Source organism: Rhinoderma darwinii, chromosome 8 (assembly GCF_050947455.1).
Source record: "Rhinoderma darwinii isolate aRhiDar2 chromosome 8, aRhiDar2.hap1, whole genome shotgun sequence".
NCBI classification, from domain to species: domain Eukaryota; kingdom Metazoa; phylum Chordata; class Amphibia; order Anura; family Rhinodermatidae; genus Rhinoderma; species Rhinoderma darwinii.
The window spans coordinates 86,956,857-86,974,788 of NC_134694.1; the positions used below are offsets into that span (position 1 = coordinate 86,956,857).

At 44.9% G+C, this 17,932-nt stretch overlaps 1 protein-coding gene across 1 annotated transcript in view; it reads left to right on the forward strand.

The window, feature by feature from the left end:
* The window catches only part of LOC142659993 (uncharacterized), a 34,312-nt gene extending 17,435 nt beyond the window's left edge, over positions 1–16,877 (forward strand). Inside the window, exon 3 of the mRNA XM_075836643.1 lies at positions 16,785–16,877. Within this exon, the coding sequence (XP_075692758.1) occupies positions 16,785–16,877 (93 nt within the window). The remainder of the gene's footprint in view (positions 1–16,784) is intronic.
* The last annotated feature ends 1,055 nt before the right edge of the window (positions 16,878–17,932 follow it).

The following is a 17,932-nucleotide window of genomic DNA, read 5'->3' on the forward strand; positions in this document are numbered from 1 at the left end:
CTAAAGAGAGAACAATTTTTCATGTGTATAGATCTAAGAGAACTTTCATGTATTGTTGGAAACACTAAAGAGAGTGATGGTCCGGAGTCACTGCTCAATAGTGTAACACCTGGCTCAAAGTTATTCTAAAAGCAAAAACACCTCTAGTGTTCCCTGACTGACTCAAGGTGTGAAGTTTAAAGGCTATGTTAAAATGTGTATCAGTCTGATTTGTGCAACTTTCTAATTACTTTTTATTACAAATACATTTTTACTTTTTGAGATACAGCTGCTTTCGATCTTGCGCTGTGACCTGAATCCGTCAGGTCTGCGGGACTGACGGGTTCAGTGTCAGTGGGTACTGCATGTCTATGACACGCTGGATCCACCTGTTATCGATCACATCTAAGTTAGGAACTTTGATGTAATGGGTAACAGCTTGATCCTGCATGTTAGAGACACGCAGGACCCACTGACCCTGAACCCGTCAGTCCCGCGGACCTGACGGATTCAGGTCTCAGAGCTAGATACAGCTGCTCTGTATACAGGATACAAAGCAGCTGTATCTCAAAAGAATCAAAATTATTTTTAATAAAATGTAATTAGAAAGTTGCACCAAACACACTGATACACATTTTTATTGTGTTTTTTTTAAAAAAAGGTGTACATACCCTTTAAAAAGCCCACCCCTTGTTTTTATCCTAGACTCCTGCAAAGGGTTTGGACTCTGCAGCAAGGGGACTCCCAGGACGCGGCCCCCGAAACTGCATATGGTAGGCGGTGGCTAACAGGAACCTGGTCAAGCAAGCCAGATCAGTAATGTACGGACAATAAAGAGTACCAGGTTAGTAGACAAACTGATAATCCAGAAATTGTAGCCACAGTTCAATTCACAGTCAGACTAAATCAGGATAGCAGCAGGCAAAAAAACAGAATTCAGGTAACAAACCAGGGCCAAACACAGATAAAACATAGCTTGAGAAAACACCCGATAATTAGGTGGAGTGCTCTTTCAAAGTCCTACGACTGCTTGCCCTCTGGTGGCCATTAGCATTGGTGCAGGCGTGACAACTATGACTTCCCATCCTCTGCTGGCCATTAGCAGTAGTGCAGCCGTGATGAATACGACTGCTCGCAATCTGCTACCTATTGGCAGCAGTGCCACTGTGACAATTATGCTTGTACTGTGCTTTATCTTTGTACTGTGAATTCAATGTGTACTTTATTCTTTAACTGTGACATCACTAGGTGCATTATGCCACTACTGGCCCCATCTCGGTCTACAACATAAAGATGTGTATGTATTGAGGCATTTTAATTTACTTGAACTGTAGTGTCCCACAGGAGCACTACTATGAAAACTATGTTTGTCTTCATGTGTTGTGTTATGCTGCCATCTACAGGTCCAGAAATGTTATGACATTGTGTTTCAGCCTATGCGGAGTGGTTTTCTATAATGTAACAGGAGCTGGGAGGAGTTAATTAGGGAGTGGTTAGAGTGAGTGAGGGCAGTGGTGAGCTAGGAGTGGATGCAGCAGGAAGCACAGTGAAGGTGCTCCTGAGTTCAGCCATTTCCGGATTACAGAGAAGGACAGGCCTAAAGAGATTTATTGGAATAACAGCTCAAGGAGCCAGAAGAGTCCAGAAAGAGAGACTGTGAGTAGAGAGATAATAGCACTCCTGCATTTAGCATTGGGCTACACTGATTGAGCTGAATTTGGATGACATATTTGTATTGTACAATCTCCATCTTGAAAAGTAAAAGTGTGCATGCAAGCTCTCCTGATTAACTGCCACCACCGTCTCCTGTCTTCTATTTGCACTCTACACCAAGGGCACCCCAAATAACACCAGACAGGAGTCAGCCACCAAGGGAGTGCCCCGGGGGAAACAACAGTCATCATCATCATCTTGTGCAGCCCCCTCATCACTGTGTGTGTGTGTCCCTGGGAGGTGGGAAGGCCTGCAAGGCAAAATACCACCGTGACACAAGACAGAGAGCCCAGTATCCACCATTTTGGGTTCCTGCATCCCCCGCCACCCACGGGCCACCACATATAATTTTGGCGTCACGAACAGGATCTCTATGGCCTCTGTGCCTTATGAACTAAGTCAGCGCTGATGCGCCACAGCCGGAGCAGAGTTACAGACATTTCGCTACAGCCGGAATAAAAGTTTCCCGCCAAGTCGCCGCCATATTGGAAGTGGCAAGGAACTGCGCAACAGAACCCGCGAAAACAGCGGAGCAGCTAAGAGAAAGCTGGTGAGTGCCTGAATAGGCCAGTAAATGAGATTTAAAGTAAAAAGTGGCAGTTAACAGTGTAGAGACACCGGAAAAGATATCCGGAAAAGAGGCTTAGTGCATAGCCTGAAATTGAACACCCGTTGCTAGGGGTTACTGTAGGACTTATTGCAGAAAATGTCTGATGACGGAGATAACGGCTCTCCAAGCCCCAGTGGGTCACCTTCAACAGCACAAGTGATGCCACTCACTATGCCCTATTACTTTGGAGCACCATGGCTTCCTCGCTACAAAGGCGAAGTTCATTCCCTGAGGGAATTCAAAGAGAAGATGCTGTCCATGTTCCGTTTGTATCCTGTCTCAACAGACCAGAGGGTTGAGATATTGATAGGACAACTAGAGGGCGCAGCATTAAGAGAAGTGAAATCCTGGCCCAGAACAGAGAAAAAAACAGTGGAACAGATACTGGACCGATTGCGTGCCACATTTGAAGTAAGGACTGTGGCAGAGCTCAAGATGAGGTTCTTTGGAAAGAAGCAGCAGCCCGGTGAGTCATTGAGAGACTTTGCTTTATCCCTGCAGGAGGCCCAGCGGGCAATTATGCAAGTAGAACCCTTAGAGGCTGCAGAGGCTGACAAGGCCTTAAGGGAGCAGTTTGTTGAAGGAGCTGCATCTGAAGCTCTTAAAAGTCAGCTCAGAATGTTGGCCTCCCAGAACCCAAGCTGTATCTTCTTGGACTTTAAAGAGCTCGCAATTAGAATCCTGGGGACTGAAGCCGCAGCGGTTCAAGCCAAAGTTTTCCCCTATTCCATAGAGACTCCTACAGAGTCGCAAGTAGATCATCCTACAGCAGCGGGAAGTCAAGTTGCACTAGCTCAGTGTGCTCACATGCAAGCTCAAGATCCAGTTGGTGAACTGAGGGACCAAATTGCTGTCCTCACCAAGAGCCTCAGTAAAATGTGCCAGAAAATGGAAGATATGGAGCAACACCAGAACGAAAGCCGCCGCTACTCCAGTAACAGGTTCAGTAACCGATCAGAAGGGGGAAGTTACCGGAATTGGGGTAGACGCTCTTCTGACAGATTTGATACCACCGGAAGACCCATTTGTCGTAGGTGTCAAAGAGCTGGCCATATTGAAAGAGAATGTCGTCAGTTAAACGACAATCCCCCGAGGCAGAGGACCGCCCCTCGGGAGGAAGACCAATAGGTCCCACAACACCAGAATGGATTCCCCGGTACATTGGGCAGTGTCCAGTGATTACGATCCACCTAAATGGGATCCCACTGTCGGCCTTACTGGACACTGGCTCTCAAGTCACCACTCTGCAGAGAAGTTGGTTTGAGAAGTACTGGGACCTCGACCAGCTGATACAACCCCCAGACACGTGGCTTAACATTGTAGCCAGTAATGGACAATCGATACCCCATCGGGGCTACTGGGAACCCACGATCCAGATGGGAGAAACTGAACTGCCCCAGCAAGGCGTAATTGTAGTGAACGTCTGGGATGATGACTTTCCACCAGTGGTGCTGGGCATGAATGTTCTTAGGAATTGCTATGAAGAGATGCTAGATGCCCTACACCGAGCACTTTCTACAGTCCCTGTCTCCAATCAAAATGCAATTCAGCATGCTATCCGTCTCTTGAATGCCCAACAGAGGTTCACGAATGAAAAGGGTGAGATCTGCCGTGCCCGCATCATGGACTCACAACCAGTGACTCTGGAACCAGAGACGGAAACCATTCTGTGGTGTCGAGCTCGTCCAGGTTTGCAAGGTCAAGATTACCAGGCCCTTGTGGAACCTCTTCTTCTGGAAGATCATCCGACCGTGCTAGCAGCCAGAAGTCTAGTGACTGTTTCTAATGGGAGGGTACCTATTCGCCTCCTGAACATTGGTGATACGGCTGTGGTACTGAGTAAATACCGTCCAGTTGCTAAGCTCTCACAGGTCTTCTTCCAAGATGTCTGGAGCCCTGAGACTACAGTGTTCCAGCAAGCTACCCAGAATCAAGTTACCCCTGAGATGACAACAAAACCCTGGTGGACCGAGATCCATGTTGGCGATGCTAATACTACCGAAGAGGAGATCGAAGGAGCCCTGATGGTGGCCAAAGACAATCAACAAGCCTTCAGTAAACATCCTATGGATTTTGGGAAGGCTACTATCATTGAGCACACCATCCCTACAGGCGTCCATCCACCCATCAAAGAAAGGTACCGTCCCCTTCCACCAGCCATGTACCAGCCAGTGAAGAAAATGATTCGGGAAATGAAGGACGCAGATGTGATTCGGGAGAGCTACAGTCCATGGGCTGCACCCCTAGTCCTGGTGAAAAAGAAGGATGGCAACATTAGATTCTGCGTGGACTACCGCAAAATCAATAATATCACTCACAAGGATGCGTATCCCCTGCCACGCATTGAAGAATCCCTGACTGCTTTGGGGTCTGCTGCCTACTTCTCGACTCTGGATTTGACCAGCGGGTATTGGCAGGTACCTATGGCTCCCGAAGATAGGGAAAAGACTGCTTTCACTACTCCCATGGGGTTGTTCGAGTTTAATTGTATGCCCTTTGGGCTATGCAATGCCCCAGGAACCTTCCAGAGGCTGATGGAACGCTGCCTGGGTCACCAAAACTTCGAGACCGTCCTCTTGTACCTGGACGACGTAATCATCTACTCAAAGACTTATGAGGAACACCTACAGCACCTGGCAGAAGTCCTCAAAACCCTCATCAAATATGGCCTGAAAGTGAAACCCTCCAAGTGTCATCTCCTGAAGCCGGAAGTCCATTACTTAGGCCATGTCGTGAGTGCAGAAGGAGTGGTTCCTGATCCAGGCAAAGTAGCAGCAGTAAAGAGCTGGCCAGCCCCTACCACAGTCAAGGAGGTGAGAAGTTTCTTGGGATTTGCAGGGTATTATAGACGGTTCATCCCACACTTTGCCCAGATTGCAGAACCCCTCCAGGGATTGTTGAGAGGTCACTCCAAGGAAGCTATGAAGAAAAGGATCCCGATTGAGTGGGCTGAAGCCCATGAAGCCGCTTTCCAGAAGCTGAAGCAGCTGTTAACCGAACCACCTATCCTGGGATATCCTGACTACAACCAACCCTTTAGGCTGTATACTGATGCCAGCCAGAAGGGATTGGGGGCCGTCCTGTCGCAGGTACAGGACCAGAAAGAGAGAGTCATCGCTTATGCCAGCAGAGGTCTTCGAGGCGCTGAACGGAACGACCAGAATTATAGTTCCTTTAAGCTGGAATTCCTGGCCCTTGTGTGGGCAGTGACCGAAAAATTTAAAGATTACCTGGCTGCAACACCCTTCATCGTCTTCACGGATAATAATCCGCTGGCCCACTTGGATACAGCGCGACTGGGAGCTCTTGAACAGCGATGGGCATCCAGACTGGCGAATTATCAGTTTGTGATCAAGTACCGGACTGGTGCGTCCAACGTGAATGCCGATGCCTTATCCCGTTTGCCTGTGGGTGAAGAACCGGTCCGATGTAATGATGAATGGGAAGAGGTAGAGATGCCTACATTCTATGCCCAGTTTGCAACCCAGAATTCGGTGATCGCTCAGAGGAAGCAAAACGAACATCCGCAACCAAATGTTCCTGACTGCTCCCAAGATTCCAGACAGTGGGCTAGATTCCAACGGGAGAGTAGAAACCTACAGGAATTGCAGACTTCCCTTCTTCAGAAGAGGACTCCGGACCGAATACGTAGAGGTCAAGCTGATCAGGAATTAATTTGTCTATGGAGACTGAGGAATCGACTTTTCGTGTCCAGAGGTCTACTACAGAGGACTGCCCTGGATCCAGTAACGGGTGAGCGTCTACATCAAATTGTGGTACCCCGGCGAGATTCCAAATCCATCTTGGAAGCCTACCATGACAGATCGGGACACTTTGGGGTTCATAAAACGGAAGATACCATACGCCGACGATTTTACTGGATTGGCATGAGAGACGACATAGAGAAGTGGTGCCGAGAATGTCCCAACTGTGCTCAGAGCCGAGGAGAGCGTCATGACCAGAGAGCCCCACTTCACCCCATCATCAGTCATAGACCGCTGGAACTGGTAGCCATTGACCATGTCAAGTTTGAACCAAGCCGCACTGGGTATACTTATGCTATAACTATAATTGACCACTATACGAAGTTCGTGGTAGCTATGCCAGTGAAAGACCTGACTGCCAAGACCACCGCTGCCATCTTTTGGAAGAATTTCGTACTCCCCTATGGCTGTCCGGACAAGATCCTGACTGATCGTGGTTCCGCATTTGAGTCTCAACTGTTCCACGAGTTGTGTTCCCTCTATGGCTGTCAGAAGCTGAGAACTACCGCTTATCATCCACAAGGTAATGGCTTATGTGAAAAGATGAACCAGACTCTTATTGGGATGTTAAGAACTGTTCCGTCCCAGAAGAGGGCTGATTGGCCGACTCTCCTGCCAGAATTGGTGTACCTGTATAACAACACTGTGCACTGCTCCACAGGGTACACTCCTTACTATCTCCTGTTTGGCCGTCAGGGCAAATTGCCTTCGGACTTGGCCATGGATGTCGAAGTTCCAGATACTATCAACCCCCTGCCAAACACAGAGTGGGTGAGTGATCACCAGCGTCGCCTGGCTGAAGCCAACGAGATTGTGGAAAGAAGGATGGAAGATGCTCGTCAAAGGCAACAAGCAGGTTTTGATCAAAAGGCCGAAGCAGAACCCTTCCAAATTGGAGACCGTGTGTGGCTGAAAAACAACCATCGTTCAAGTAAGTTGGACAGCAAGTGGCAGAAAGAACCATACACAATTAAGTCCATCCCGCACCCTGGGACTGATGTCTATGAGATTGTGCGCGAAGGCCGAGATTCCCAAGTCGTCCACCGTAATCGTCTCAAGCTCTGCCTAAAGGAAGAGGTACCAGCAGAACCACAGACAACTGAGAAATCTCCTGCAGCTGAACCGCTACCGCCAACAACTAGTATGTCCCCTCTTGATTGGCTGTTCCAACCTTGGCTGTCTATTTTTGTTCCAAGAACTGTTCTTGATCCCGGCGAGGACCAAGTGACCTCGTCATCCGAGTTCCGGCCTGGTCCAGAGGAATCCAGGGACCCTGAAATTGCTATAGAGGAGCCCCTGAGGAGATCTGATAGAGCTACCCGAGGTAAGATGCCAGCTCGATATCAAGATTGAACTGTTGAATCTGAGACTTCATTTTTGGATTATCCTTCACCAGAGACATTGTATTGTTTGCATCCCAATTGGGTAACAAGCCCTTCATTTTCCCCAGTTCATATGACAAGGACTCTTGGACATTTTCCCTGTTCAGCATTATATCCTCACATTCCTCAGAGACTGTATGGACTCTTAGTTTATTATTGCAATTGTGATTAACCTTTGTTATAGGTTAACCTGCCGCCTGGAGAGTCGGACGCCGAGGACGGCTTTATTTAAAGAGGGGGTGTATGTAGTGTCCCACAGGAGCACTACTATGAAAACTATGTTTGTCTTCATGTGTTGTGTTATGCTGCCATCTACAGGTCCAGAAATGTTATGACATTGTGTTTCAGCCTATGCGGAGTGGTTTTCTATAATGTAACAGGAGCTGGGAGGAGTTAATTAGGGAGTGGTTAGAGTGAGTGAGGGCAGTGGTGAGCTAGGAGTGGATGCAGCAGGAAGCACAGTGAAGGTGCTCCTGAGTTCAGCCATTTCCGGATTACAGAGAAGGACAGGCCTAAAGAGATTTATTGGAATAACAGCTCAAGGAGCCAGAAGAGTCCAGAAAGAGAGACTGTGAGTAGAGAGATAATAGCACTCCTGCATTTAGCATTGGGCTACACTGATTGAGCTGAATTTGGATGACATATTTGTATTGTACAATCTCCATCTTGAAAAGTAAAAGTGTGCATGCAAGCTCTCCTGATTAACTGCCACCACCGTCTCCTGTCTTCTATTTGCACTCTACACCAAGGGCACCCCAAATAACACCAGACAGGAGTCAGCCACCAAGGGAGTGCCCCGGGGGAAACAACAGTCATCATCATCATCTTGTGCAGCCCCCTCATCACTGTGTGTGTGTGTCCCTGGGAGGTGGGAAGGCCTGCAAGGCAAAATACCACCGTGACACAAGACAGAGAGCCCAGTATCCACCATTTTGGGTTCCTGCATCCCCCGCCACCCACGGGCCACCACAGAACCACTTTTTGATACATGTTATTACACGCTGCTGTTTATAAATACCCCTATATACTTTTGTATATCTTTGTCCCTACTCTCTTTACACATGGCATGCAACTCTATAAAGCACACAGCACTTTATCTATGATATTTATCTATGATAAGTATACTGGTTGCCTTGAACATATGTTATTTCTGTAAGCTTTATTGCGGTGATGATAATTAAAAAAAATTGAGACATGAGACAATTCACAATTGCTGCAGTATTTACATTCAATTGCATGCTTGTGTTATCTATGTGTTAATACTGTGACATCACTGTTTGTATGATTCCTGAGTGGAAAATTACTGACCATGGGTAAAAAACGGTAAAAGTCTGAGACCAAAAGTCAGAAACCAAAACGGGACTGAGACCAAAATCCAAGATGTTCCTGGTAAATCCAAGACGCTTGGGAGATATGGCTGATACTTATGGGAGGGCAAGTGTCGGGCACTTATATGGGACATGTGGCAGGCACTGTATATTAGAGAGCATGTGGCAGGCACTTATGGGGTTCATTTGTCAGGCACTCTGTATGGTAGGGCATTTGGTGTGCACTTATGTGGGACATGTGGCTGGCACTGTACAGTATGTGAGGGCATGTTGTGGGGTATGTTGCAGACACTTTATATGTTAAGGCATATGCCTGGCAATTAATTTAAAGTGTTGTGGCTATCACTGTATATAGGGGCATTCAGTTATCCCTATATAAGTTTCAATAAATAAATTTTCACCCTGTAGCTGACATTGTTAAGAGGACTCCAAAGCAAGTAGGAAGGAAGGATACATCAATTTGCTGCATGCCGTAGACCAGGGATGGAGAACCTTTTTTCTGCCAAGGGCCATTTGGATATTTATAACATCATAAGTGGGCGGTACAGAATTATCAACTTAAAAATTAGGCTGCTATATTTAGTCAAACATGTAATTAACTCATCCCTAATGTGATGGCTATAACTGCTTCTCTTTGGTGAGGTCTGTGATGTTAGCCGGAATTGATGATGATGTAAGTTTTGAAAATAACTCGCAGCAGTAAGTTGTTCCGACTTACTTAAAGGGGTTTTCCCATCAGGGACATTTATGACATATCCACAAGATATCTGATAAATGTCAGATAGATGCGGGTCCCACCTCTGGGACTCGCACCTATCTCTAGAACGGGGCCCCCTAAACCCCTTTCTACCTCTCTGTGTCCCGGCTGATTTCTGACCATGCAGAAGAAAACAGCGTAGCTCGCTGAGCTGCACTGTTTCCCTAACTCCACCGACCTCACTCAGACCGCTGCCGCCATACTTGGCTCCGTCCGCCCTTCTCCTGCTCCTAAATGTGAGTGAGTAGGGCAGATGGAGCCAAGGAGGGAATAACACGGCGGCAGTCACAGTGAGGTCGGGGCGTGCTGTTACAGGAGTGGACCAGTCCAGTCACCTGACCTCACGTCACTGACGTGAGGTCAGATGACTGGACTGTGCCGGCCCGGGAGTGGACCAGTCCGGTCACATGACCACATGCCACTGACTCAGGTCAGGTGACCGGACTGTTCCACTCTTGGGCCAACACAGTCCAGTAACTTGACCTCAAGTCACTGACTCAGGTCAGTTGACCGGACTGATCCACTCTTGGGCCGGCCATCGACCTCACTCAAACCGTCGCTGACTGAGCCAAGTAGTGAATCATGCAGCGGCAGCACGGTCTGAGCGAGGCCGTGCTAGACTAAATAATCCCGCGGGCCTCGTACAAGGTCAACGGGCCAGACATTTCCCACCCTTGCTGTAGACTGTAGCCCTCTTTCGTCTGTTTGAATGTTGGAATAGTGGTTATTCCACTTTCTTTTCAATTTCGTTTGTTTGTAGACAGTTTTTCAGACATTGCATTTAAAGTCTATGTAAACCTTTGAAAGCTATTTTTTTTATATATATAAAAAGGTCAATCAGTGTGTTTTGTGCAACTTTATAATTCGTTTTTATTAAAAATTATTTTGACTTTTTGAGATACAGCTGCTCTGTATCCTGTCTACAAGCCAGCTATATCTTAAGCTGAATCTTGTACCTGAATCCTGTACCTGTCAGGTCTGCGGGACTAATGGGTTCAGTGTCAGCTGGACCTGCGTGTCTCTGACAGACAGGATTGAGCTGCTATCGAACTCATCTAAGTTCCTGACGGATTCAGGTCTTAGCGCACTAACTAGCTGCTCTCAAAAAGTAAAAATAATTCTTAATAAAAACTAATTATAAAGTTGCACAAAACACACTAATTGACCTTTTTATTAAAAAAAATCGCTTTCAAAGGTGTACATAGGCTTTAATGCCTTTTTTATATAGCTGCCTGTTTCTTTTCACGATTGTTAGCGCATTCCCTAATTATGTGTTATACTGTATAAAAAATAGAGGTAAAGCAAATTGTTGTAAGAGGAGTAGGTAATTTGCATGTATTTCCTGCAGATGGCAGAACAGCATTACCATACGACACCGTGAAGCGCTCCTCCTAACATTCAATCATTGTGCAGTTGGTAAACAGCTCTGTTCCAAAGGACACTTAACACATGCTAAAAATAAGCATCTTTACTGTCGACAAGAGGGGGGAAAATCTGCAGTTTATATATGAAAACAAGCGCACATATATGACTTGCTTAAATCTATGTAATTCCTAAATCATTTCTAAAGAGCTTAAATGTATTTTAAAGCCTGAAAAATAGAGATAAAGACAACTGCCTGAAGAGGAAAGAGACGCAAGCTTGTTCCAAAGATGGTAAGTTTACCCATTCCTAACATAGTGCTAAATCCATACAGGGAGATTACCCAGATTACCCAGCTCCCGAACCTCAAAAGCACTGTAGGCTGAGCAAGAGGATCCTATCATGTATAATGTAAAAATAGAAAAGTATTATTTAGGCATTTTATAAAGCATTCCTGGAAATGATGAGAAGAACAACTAAATAAAGTAACCTCAAGAAGGAATACTGTCTATAGCTAAATTGAAATACTCTGGCACACTTGGGAATTAGCCTGGTGCCAGACTAACAGATTTTCTGGACTGTTAGGCCCCAAGCACACGAAAGTGCTTTTGCGGCCGCAATTCCCCCCGAAAATCCACGGGAGAATTGCGGCCCCATTCATTCCTATGGGGCATGCACACGACCATGGTTTTCACAGTCCGTGCATGGCCCCGGAGCCCGGACCACAGAAAGAACGGGCAAGCCTTATTACGGCCGTGTTCTGCGGTCCAGAGTCATAGAAAATAATGGCTGCGGCCTTGTGCACGGCCCGCAAACCGCAAATTGTGCATTGCTCGCAGCTGTCGCTCAGTTGCTGGCTGACCCGGAAATCACGGCCGTGCACATAGCTACGGTCGTGTGCATGAGGCCTTAGGGCCAGTTCACCCGTTCAGAATTTGATGTGGATTTGCGTTGTGGAATATGCAGAGCAAATCCGCATCATTTTACTGTACAATGCAAGAAGATGCGTTTTTACAATCCCAAAACACATGCAGCGTATTTCAAGATTGCGGATTTATAAATGCGGATAGAAATTTAAAATCTGCAGCATGTCCATTCCCCGCCAGATTCAATGCCTATTATTTGCAGCTTTTCATCATAGAAATCAATTAGATGTTAAAATCCGCAATGAATTCATCAGCAACAAATGCTGAATGTGTGAACTGACCCTTAGGCCCCATGCACACGACCGTAATTTTGATCCGCAATTACGGATCCATTCATTTCTATGGCCAATGGATACCTTCCCGTATATTTACGGGAAGGTGTCCAGGCCGTAGAAAGCATCCGTAAAAAATAGGACATGTCCTATTTTTTTATTTTACGGACTGTGCTATCATACTTTATAATGGAAGCATGGCATTCAAACTTGGATGACTATCTGCGGCCGTCTGCGCACGCCATCACGGGCCGTGATTACGGATACGACAGGGGGCCTTAGTGTGGAAAATGCTGAGAAAGTTCCCATACTTGGCTGCACCCTAACTAGAAATCGTTCACAGGTTGTCTCCAGACCCCATATAGGACTTTTTCCTGCAGACTCAAGATTTTCTGAAGCACTTCTGGACAACAGCATTTCTGAAGAGAAATTTTCTTTGTGATTTGCCAATGGCATTAGGGTATGTTCAAACGGCCTATTTACGGACGTAATTCGGGCGTTTTTGCCCCGAATTACGTCCGAAAATAGCGCCTCAATAGCGCTGACAAACATCTGCCCATTGAAAGCAATGGGCAGACGTTTGTCTGTTCACACGAGGCGTAATTTACGCACCGCTGTCAAAAGACGGCGCGTAAATAGACGCCCGCGTCAAAGAAGTGACCTGTCACTTCTTTGGCCGTAATTGGAGCCGTTATTCATTGACTCCAATGAATAGCAGCGCTAATTACGCCCGTAATGGACGCGGCGTTCAAGCGCCTGCACATGCCGTTACGGCTGAAATTACGGGGATGTTTTCAGGCTGAAACATCCCCGTAATTTCAGCCGTAACGGACGCCCTCGTGTGAACATACCCTTAGAGTGGAGAATATTAACCCCTTAGGGTATGTTCACACACTGAGCCAAAAACGTCTGAAAATACGGAGCTGTTTTCAAGGGAAAACAGCACCTGATTTTCAGACGTTTTTTGAGCAACTCACGTTTTTCGCGGCGTTTTTGCTCCGTTTTTTTGGCCGTTTTTGGAGCTGTTTTCAATAGAGTCTATGAGAAAACGGCTCCAAAAACGTCCCAAGAAGTGTCCTGCACTTCTTTTGACGAGGCTGTAATTTTACGAGTTGTCTTTTGACAGCTGTCAAACGACGACGCATAAATTACAGGTCGTCGGCACAGTACGTCGGCAAAACCATTCAAATGAATGGGCAGATGTTTGCCGACGTATTGGAGCCGTATTTTCAGGCGTAAATCGAGGCATAATACGCCTCGTTTACGTCTGAAAATAGGTCGTGTGAACCCAGCCTTAACCCCTTCCCCCTGCTTGCATTCTGGGCCCTAATGTCCAAGCCATTTTTTACATTTTTCCATTGTCACATTCGAAGAGCTATAACTTTTTTATTTTTGCGTCGGCATAGCTGTATAAGGTCTTGTTTTTTGCGGGATGACTTGCAGTTTTTATTGGTACCATTTGAGAGTAGATGCGACTTTTTGATCACTTTTTATCACATTTTTTTTAAGTCAGGATTAACAGAAAACAGCAATTTTTCAATTGTTTTTTATTTTATTTTTTACGGCGTTCACAGTGCGGGTTAAATAATGTAACAGCTTTATAGTCGGGGTCGTTACGGACGCGGCGATACCAAATATGTGTAACTTTTTTGCTTTATTGTAGTTTTTTTTAATAGTAAAGCATTTTGTAAGGGGAAGAGCTGGGTTTTTCATTTTTTTTTTTTTCACTTTTTTTTAAAATTAACTTTATTAAACTTTTTTTACTTTTATACTAGTCCCACTAGGGGACTTCACTATCCTCCGATCGCTATTGTAATACACTGCAATACTTTTGTATTGCAGTGTATTACTGCCTGTCCGTTTAAAACGGACAGGCATCTGCTAGGTCATGCCTGTGGCATGATCTAGCAGGCATTCGCTCCAGGCAGACCTGGGGGCCTTTATTAGACCCCCGGCTTCCATAGAAGACACTGACACTCGGCGATTTTATCGCCGGGTGTCGGTGGGAAAGAGAGGGAACTCCCTCCCTCTCTCCAAAACCATTCAGATGCGGAGCACGCTATTGTGCACCGCATCTGAAGGGTTAAACGGGTGAGATCGATACTAATATCGATCTCACCCGGCAGAGCAGGGACGCCCCCAGCCCTCAGCTGCCTCTGGCAGCTGAAAGCAGGGAGATTTGACGGCTCCCTGCTCTGTTTACTTTATTCTACAGCAGCAGCGTAGAATGGCGGCGCTGTAGAATAAAGCCCATTAATGACCGTCGTGAAAAGGCTTATCGGCGGTCATTAAGGGGTTAAAGTCCAAGCCTTTTTTCGTTTACGCTTTTCATTCCCCTTGGTAAAAACGACAACTTACATTTATTCTGCTGGTCAATATGATTCAACCAAATTGATATCGTTTTTTTTAATGTTTTACTACTTTAACAAAGAATAAACTATTTGTTTTGTGCCGCCATATTCTGAAAGCCATAACTTTTTACTTTTTTCGTCATTTGAGCGGTGTGAGGGCTTATTTTTTGCAGGATGAGCTCTAGTTTTTATTGGTACCATTTTTTGGTATATAAAACTTTTTTTTTTACATGCTCAAAGTTTATAAACATTTTTTTTAAAAAAGAACAATAAAATTGCAATCAAATAAAGGGGAAAAAAAAACTACTGACCAATATCAGTAGTATCACATAGAAAATACAAATGATGTAAGCAATATAGATATATACATATAAAAAAAGCACATAAAGAAAAGACTCTATTACTTGAGGAACAAAAAGAAATATAACAAATTGCATAACAAAAGTCTCGAATAATGGTAATAGTAATCTCCCCAAAAAATTATAATAAAGGGGAGAGGTGAGCAAAAGAAAGGGAAGAAAAGGTTGAAAGGGAGGTAAGGCCCCATGCACACGACCGTGTTTTTGCGGCTGCAATTCCCCCAAAAATCCAAGGGAGAATTGCGGCCCCATTCTTTTCTATGGGGCCATGCACACGACCGTAGTTTTTGCGGTCCTTGCACGGCCCGGGAGCCCGGACCGCAGAAAGAACGGGCATGTCTTATTACGGGCCGGTTCTGCGGTCCGGGCTCATTGAAAACAATGGCGGCGGCCATGTGCATGTCCCGCGATTTGCGGGCGGCCTGCGGCTGACAGTCCGCAGCCGGCCGACCCGAAAATCACGGCCGTGCACACGGCTACGGTCGTGTGCATGAGGCCTTAGATGAAGGTAGTATGAAGGAGAACACCAATTGAAGATGAGCTGGAAGAGAAGTGGAATTAGGTATTATCTTCCAAACAACGAGGAAGAGCGTCACTATCTTTGAACATAATCCAACACGTCCAGGTATAGAAGAATTTATGAGTCTTGCCCATATCATTTGCCAAAAGACTCTCCATTCTCATAATGTGATTTAATTTTGAGCCCCTTTCTTGTAAAGTGTGGATTTCCAGTGCCGAGGAATCACACTTCTAGCTGCTGAAAAAAAAATGTCTAACAATGTATTTTTTTAAAACTGCCTCATGACCCAGAATGAGTGAAAAGAGGCACCACAGGAGGGTAAGTTCCAGAAAGCACCTTATAAAGTGAGAAAATGTTTTCCCAGAAAGGGAAAAGGACAGGACAATCCCAGCAGACGTAAGGCATAATTCCAGGAGCAATGAGGCATCTCCAACATCGATCGGACACGGAGGGATATGCTCTGTGCAGCAGGACCGGATAACGATACCAACGGGTGAATATCTTATAATTTTTTTCCTCAGCATAACAGGCGGTTGGTAATTTATGAGTGAGGCCCCATGCACACGACAGTATTTTTCATCAGTAATTATTGACAGTAATTACTGACAGTCATTACGGACCCATTCATTTCTATTGGCCACGGGCACCTTTTAGTGTTTTTACTGATGGGTGTCCGTGCGGAAAAAATGATAGAACTTGTCTTATTCTTGTCAGTAATTACGGCAAGCACTTTCCCATAAAAGTCTATGGGAGCTTTTGTAAATACGGACGGCTACTGATATGCATCCGTAAACTGTCCGTATTTATGGGAGCATTGCTAGGCAACATGTTGATGACATAATTTGCAACCTCCCTCTTTTGTACAGATCCGTCTATACGGATTCAATACGGCCTACATAGCACTACATAGCACTGACATACTTGTCCTTGGTTTAATAGTCCCCCAGATAAATTTGTTTAGAGCTCTTTCAAGTTGTCTGAAATAGGATTGAGGCGCAAGAACAGGTATCATTTGGAAAATGTGCAAAAATCTGGGTAAGACGTTATTTTGACAGCAGTGATTCATCCAAACCAAGAGAGATGTGTATAAATTCTATTGGTCCAAGTCAAGTCTCTCAATGTATGATGAAGTTTAGGGATATAGTTGAGACGGAACAATGCTGTCAAATCCTGAGGTATTTGGATCCCTAAATATTTGAGAGCTTCTTGTTGCCATTTGAATGGGAAATGTTGTTTCAAGTGGTCAGATACATCTGAACTGAGAGCAACGTTTAATGCTTCAGTTTTAGAATAATTAACCTTAAAATAACTTAGTTGACTAAAACACTCAAACTCCTTAAGTATAGAAGGTAATCAAACAATTGGATCGGTGATAAAGAGCAAACGGTCATCCGCATATAAAGCAAGTTTAGGATGGAGGGACCCTACCCTTATTCCTTTAACAGTTTGATTATTCCGTAGTGCAATAGCCAGGTGTTCCATTGTAAGGACATAGAGAATGGGATAGAGCAGACTACCTTGTCTAGTTCCATTGGATATGTGGAGAGCACCTGATAAAAGACCGTTGACACGTACGCTAGCTGTGGGATCTGTGTGGAAGGACATTATTTTCCCTATTAAGCATTGACCTAGGCCGATTTGTGACAGAGTCCTCTGGAGAAACAGTCAACTGACCCCATGTCGGGGTGACAGACATAAAGACTTTTGTTAAGAATGGTTTCAATTGTTCCTGAAATGTCTTATAAATGTATTATTGAAATTTTAGCCGTTTTTCCGGGCGTTTACGACCTGAAAAATGGGTGAAAATAGCCCGTGTGAACATACCCTTAATGTTATAGAGGGAAGAGTAATATTGTTGAAAGCAACTAGTGATATTTTCGGAATCAGTAACAACCAGTCCCAATGCAGATTTCAATTTTGGAATATAGGTAGACCTTACTAGAGGACGTCCACATTTATCAGCAAATTCATATATTTTTTTTATTTTTTTTACAGCGTTTACCGTGCGGGTTAAATAATATTGTATTGTAATAGTTCGCACTTTTACGGATACTGCGATACAAATTTTGTTTATTTTTACATTACTTGTTTTTTTTTACTTTTAATATTTTTTTGTTTTTTGTACACTACTAAAAACTTTATTTTTTGAATTTTTTTATTAATCCCCCTACAAATATATTGTAGTATATTGTCATTCTTACTGGCTCTTGAGAGATTTACAGCACAGCAAGCGTAATCTCGTTTTAAATGACAGTTTACAGCGTAATCTCGCGAGATTACACTTGCTGTGCTGTAAATCTCACACAAACGTTACCAAAGTGTCAGGATTCTGAATAGACATCACGTCCTGGCTGGTAGTGATGTCTATTCATTGTCAGGACACTTCAGTAATGTTAATATGTGAGTAAGTGACTGCACATAATGATCTAGCTAGTAAATGAATGGAGAGAAGTGTATGACGCTGATTGGTCAGCGTCATACACTCCTCTGTACAACGCCCACTTGGTCAAAAAGTAAAACACGCCCAGTTGTCCATTAAGAAACTCATTAGCATAAAGCTAATATTGGTCATAACTCCATAAAAAATGATCGTTTTTCTAAATAAAATA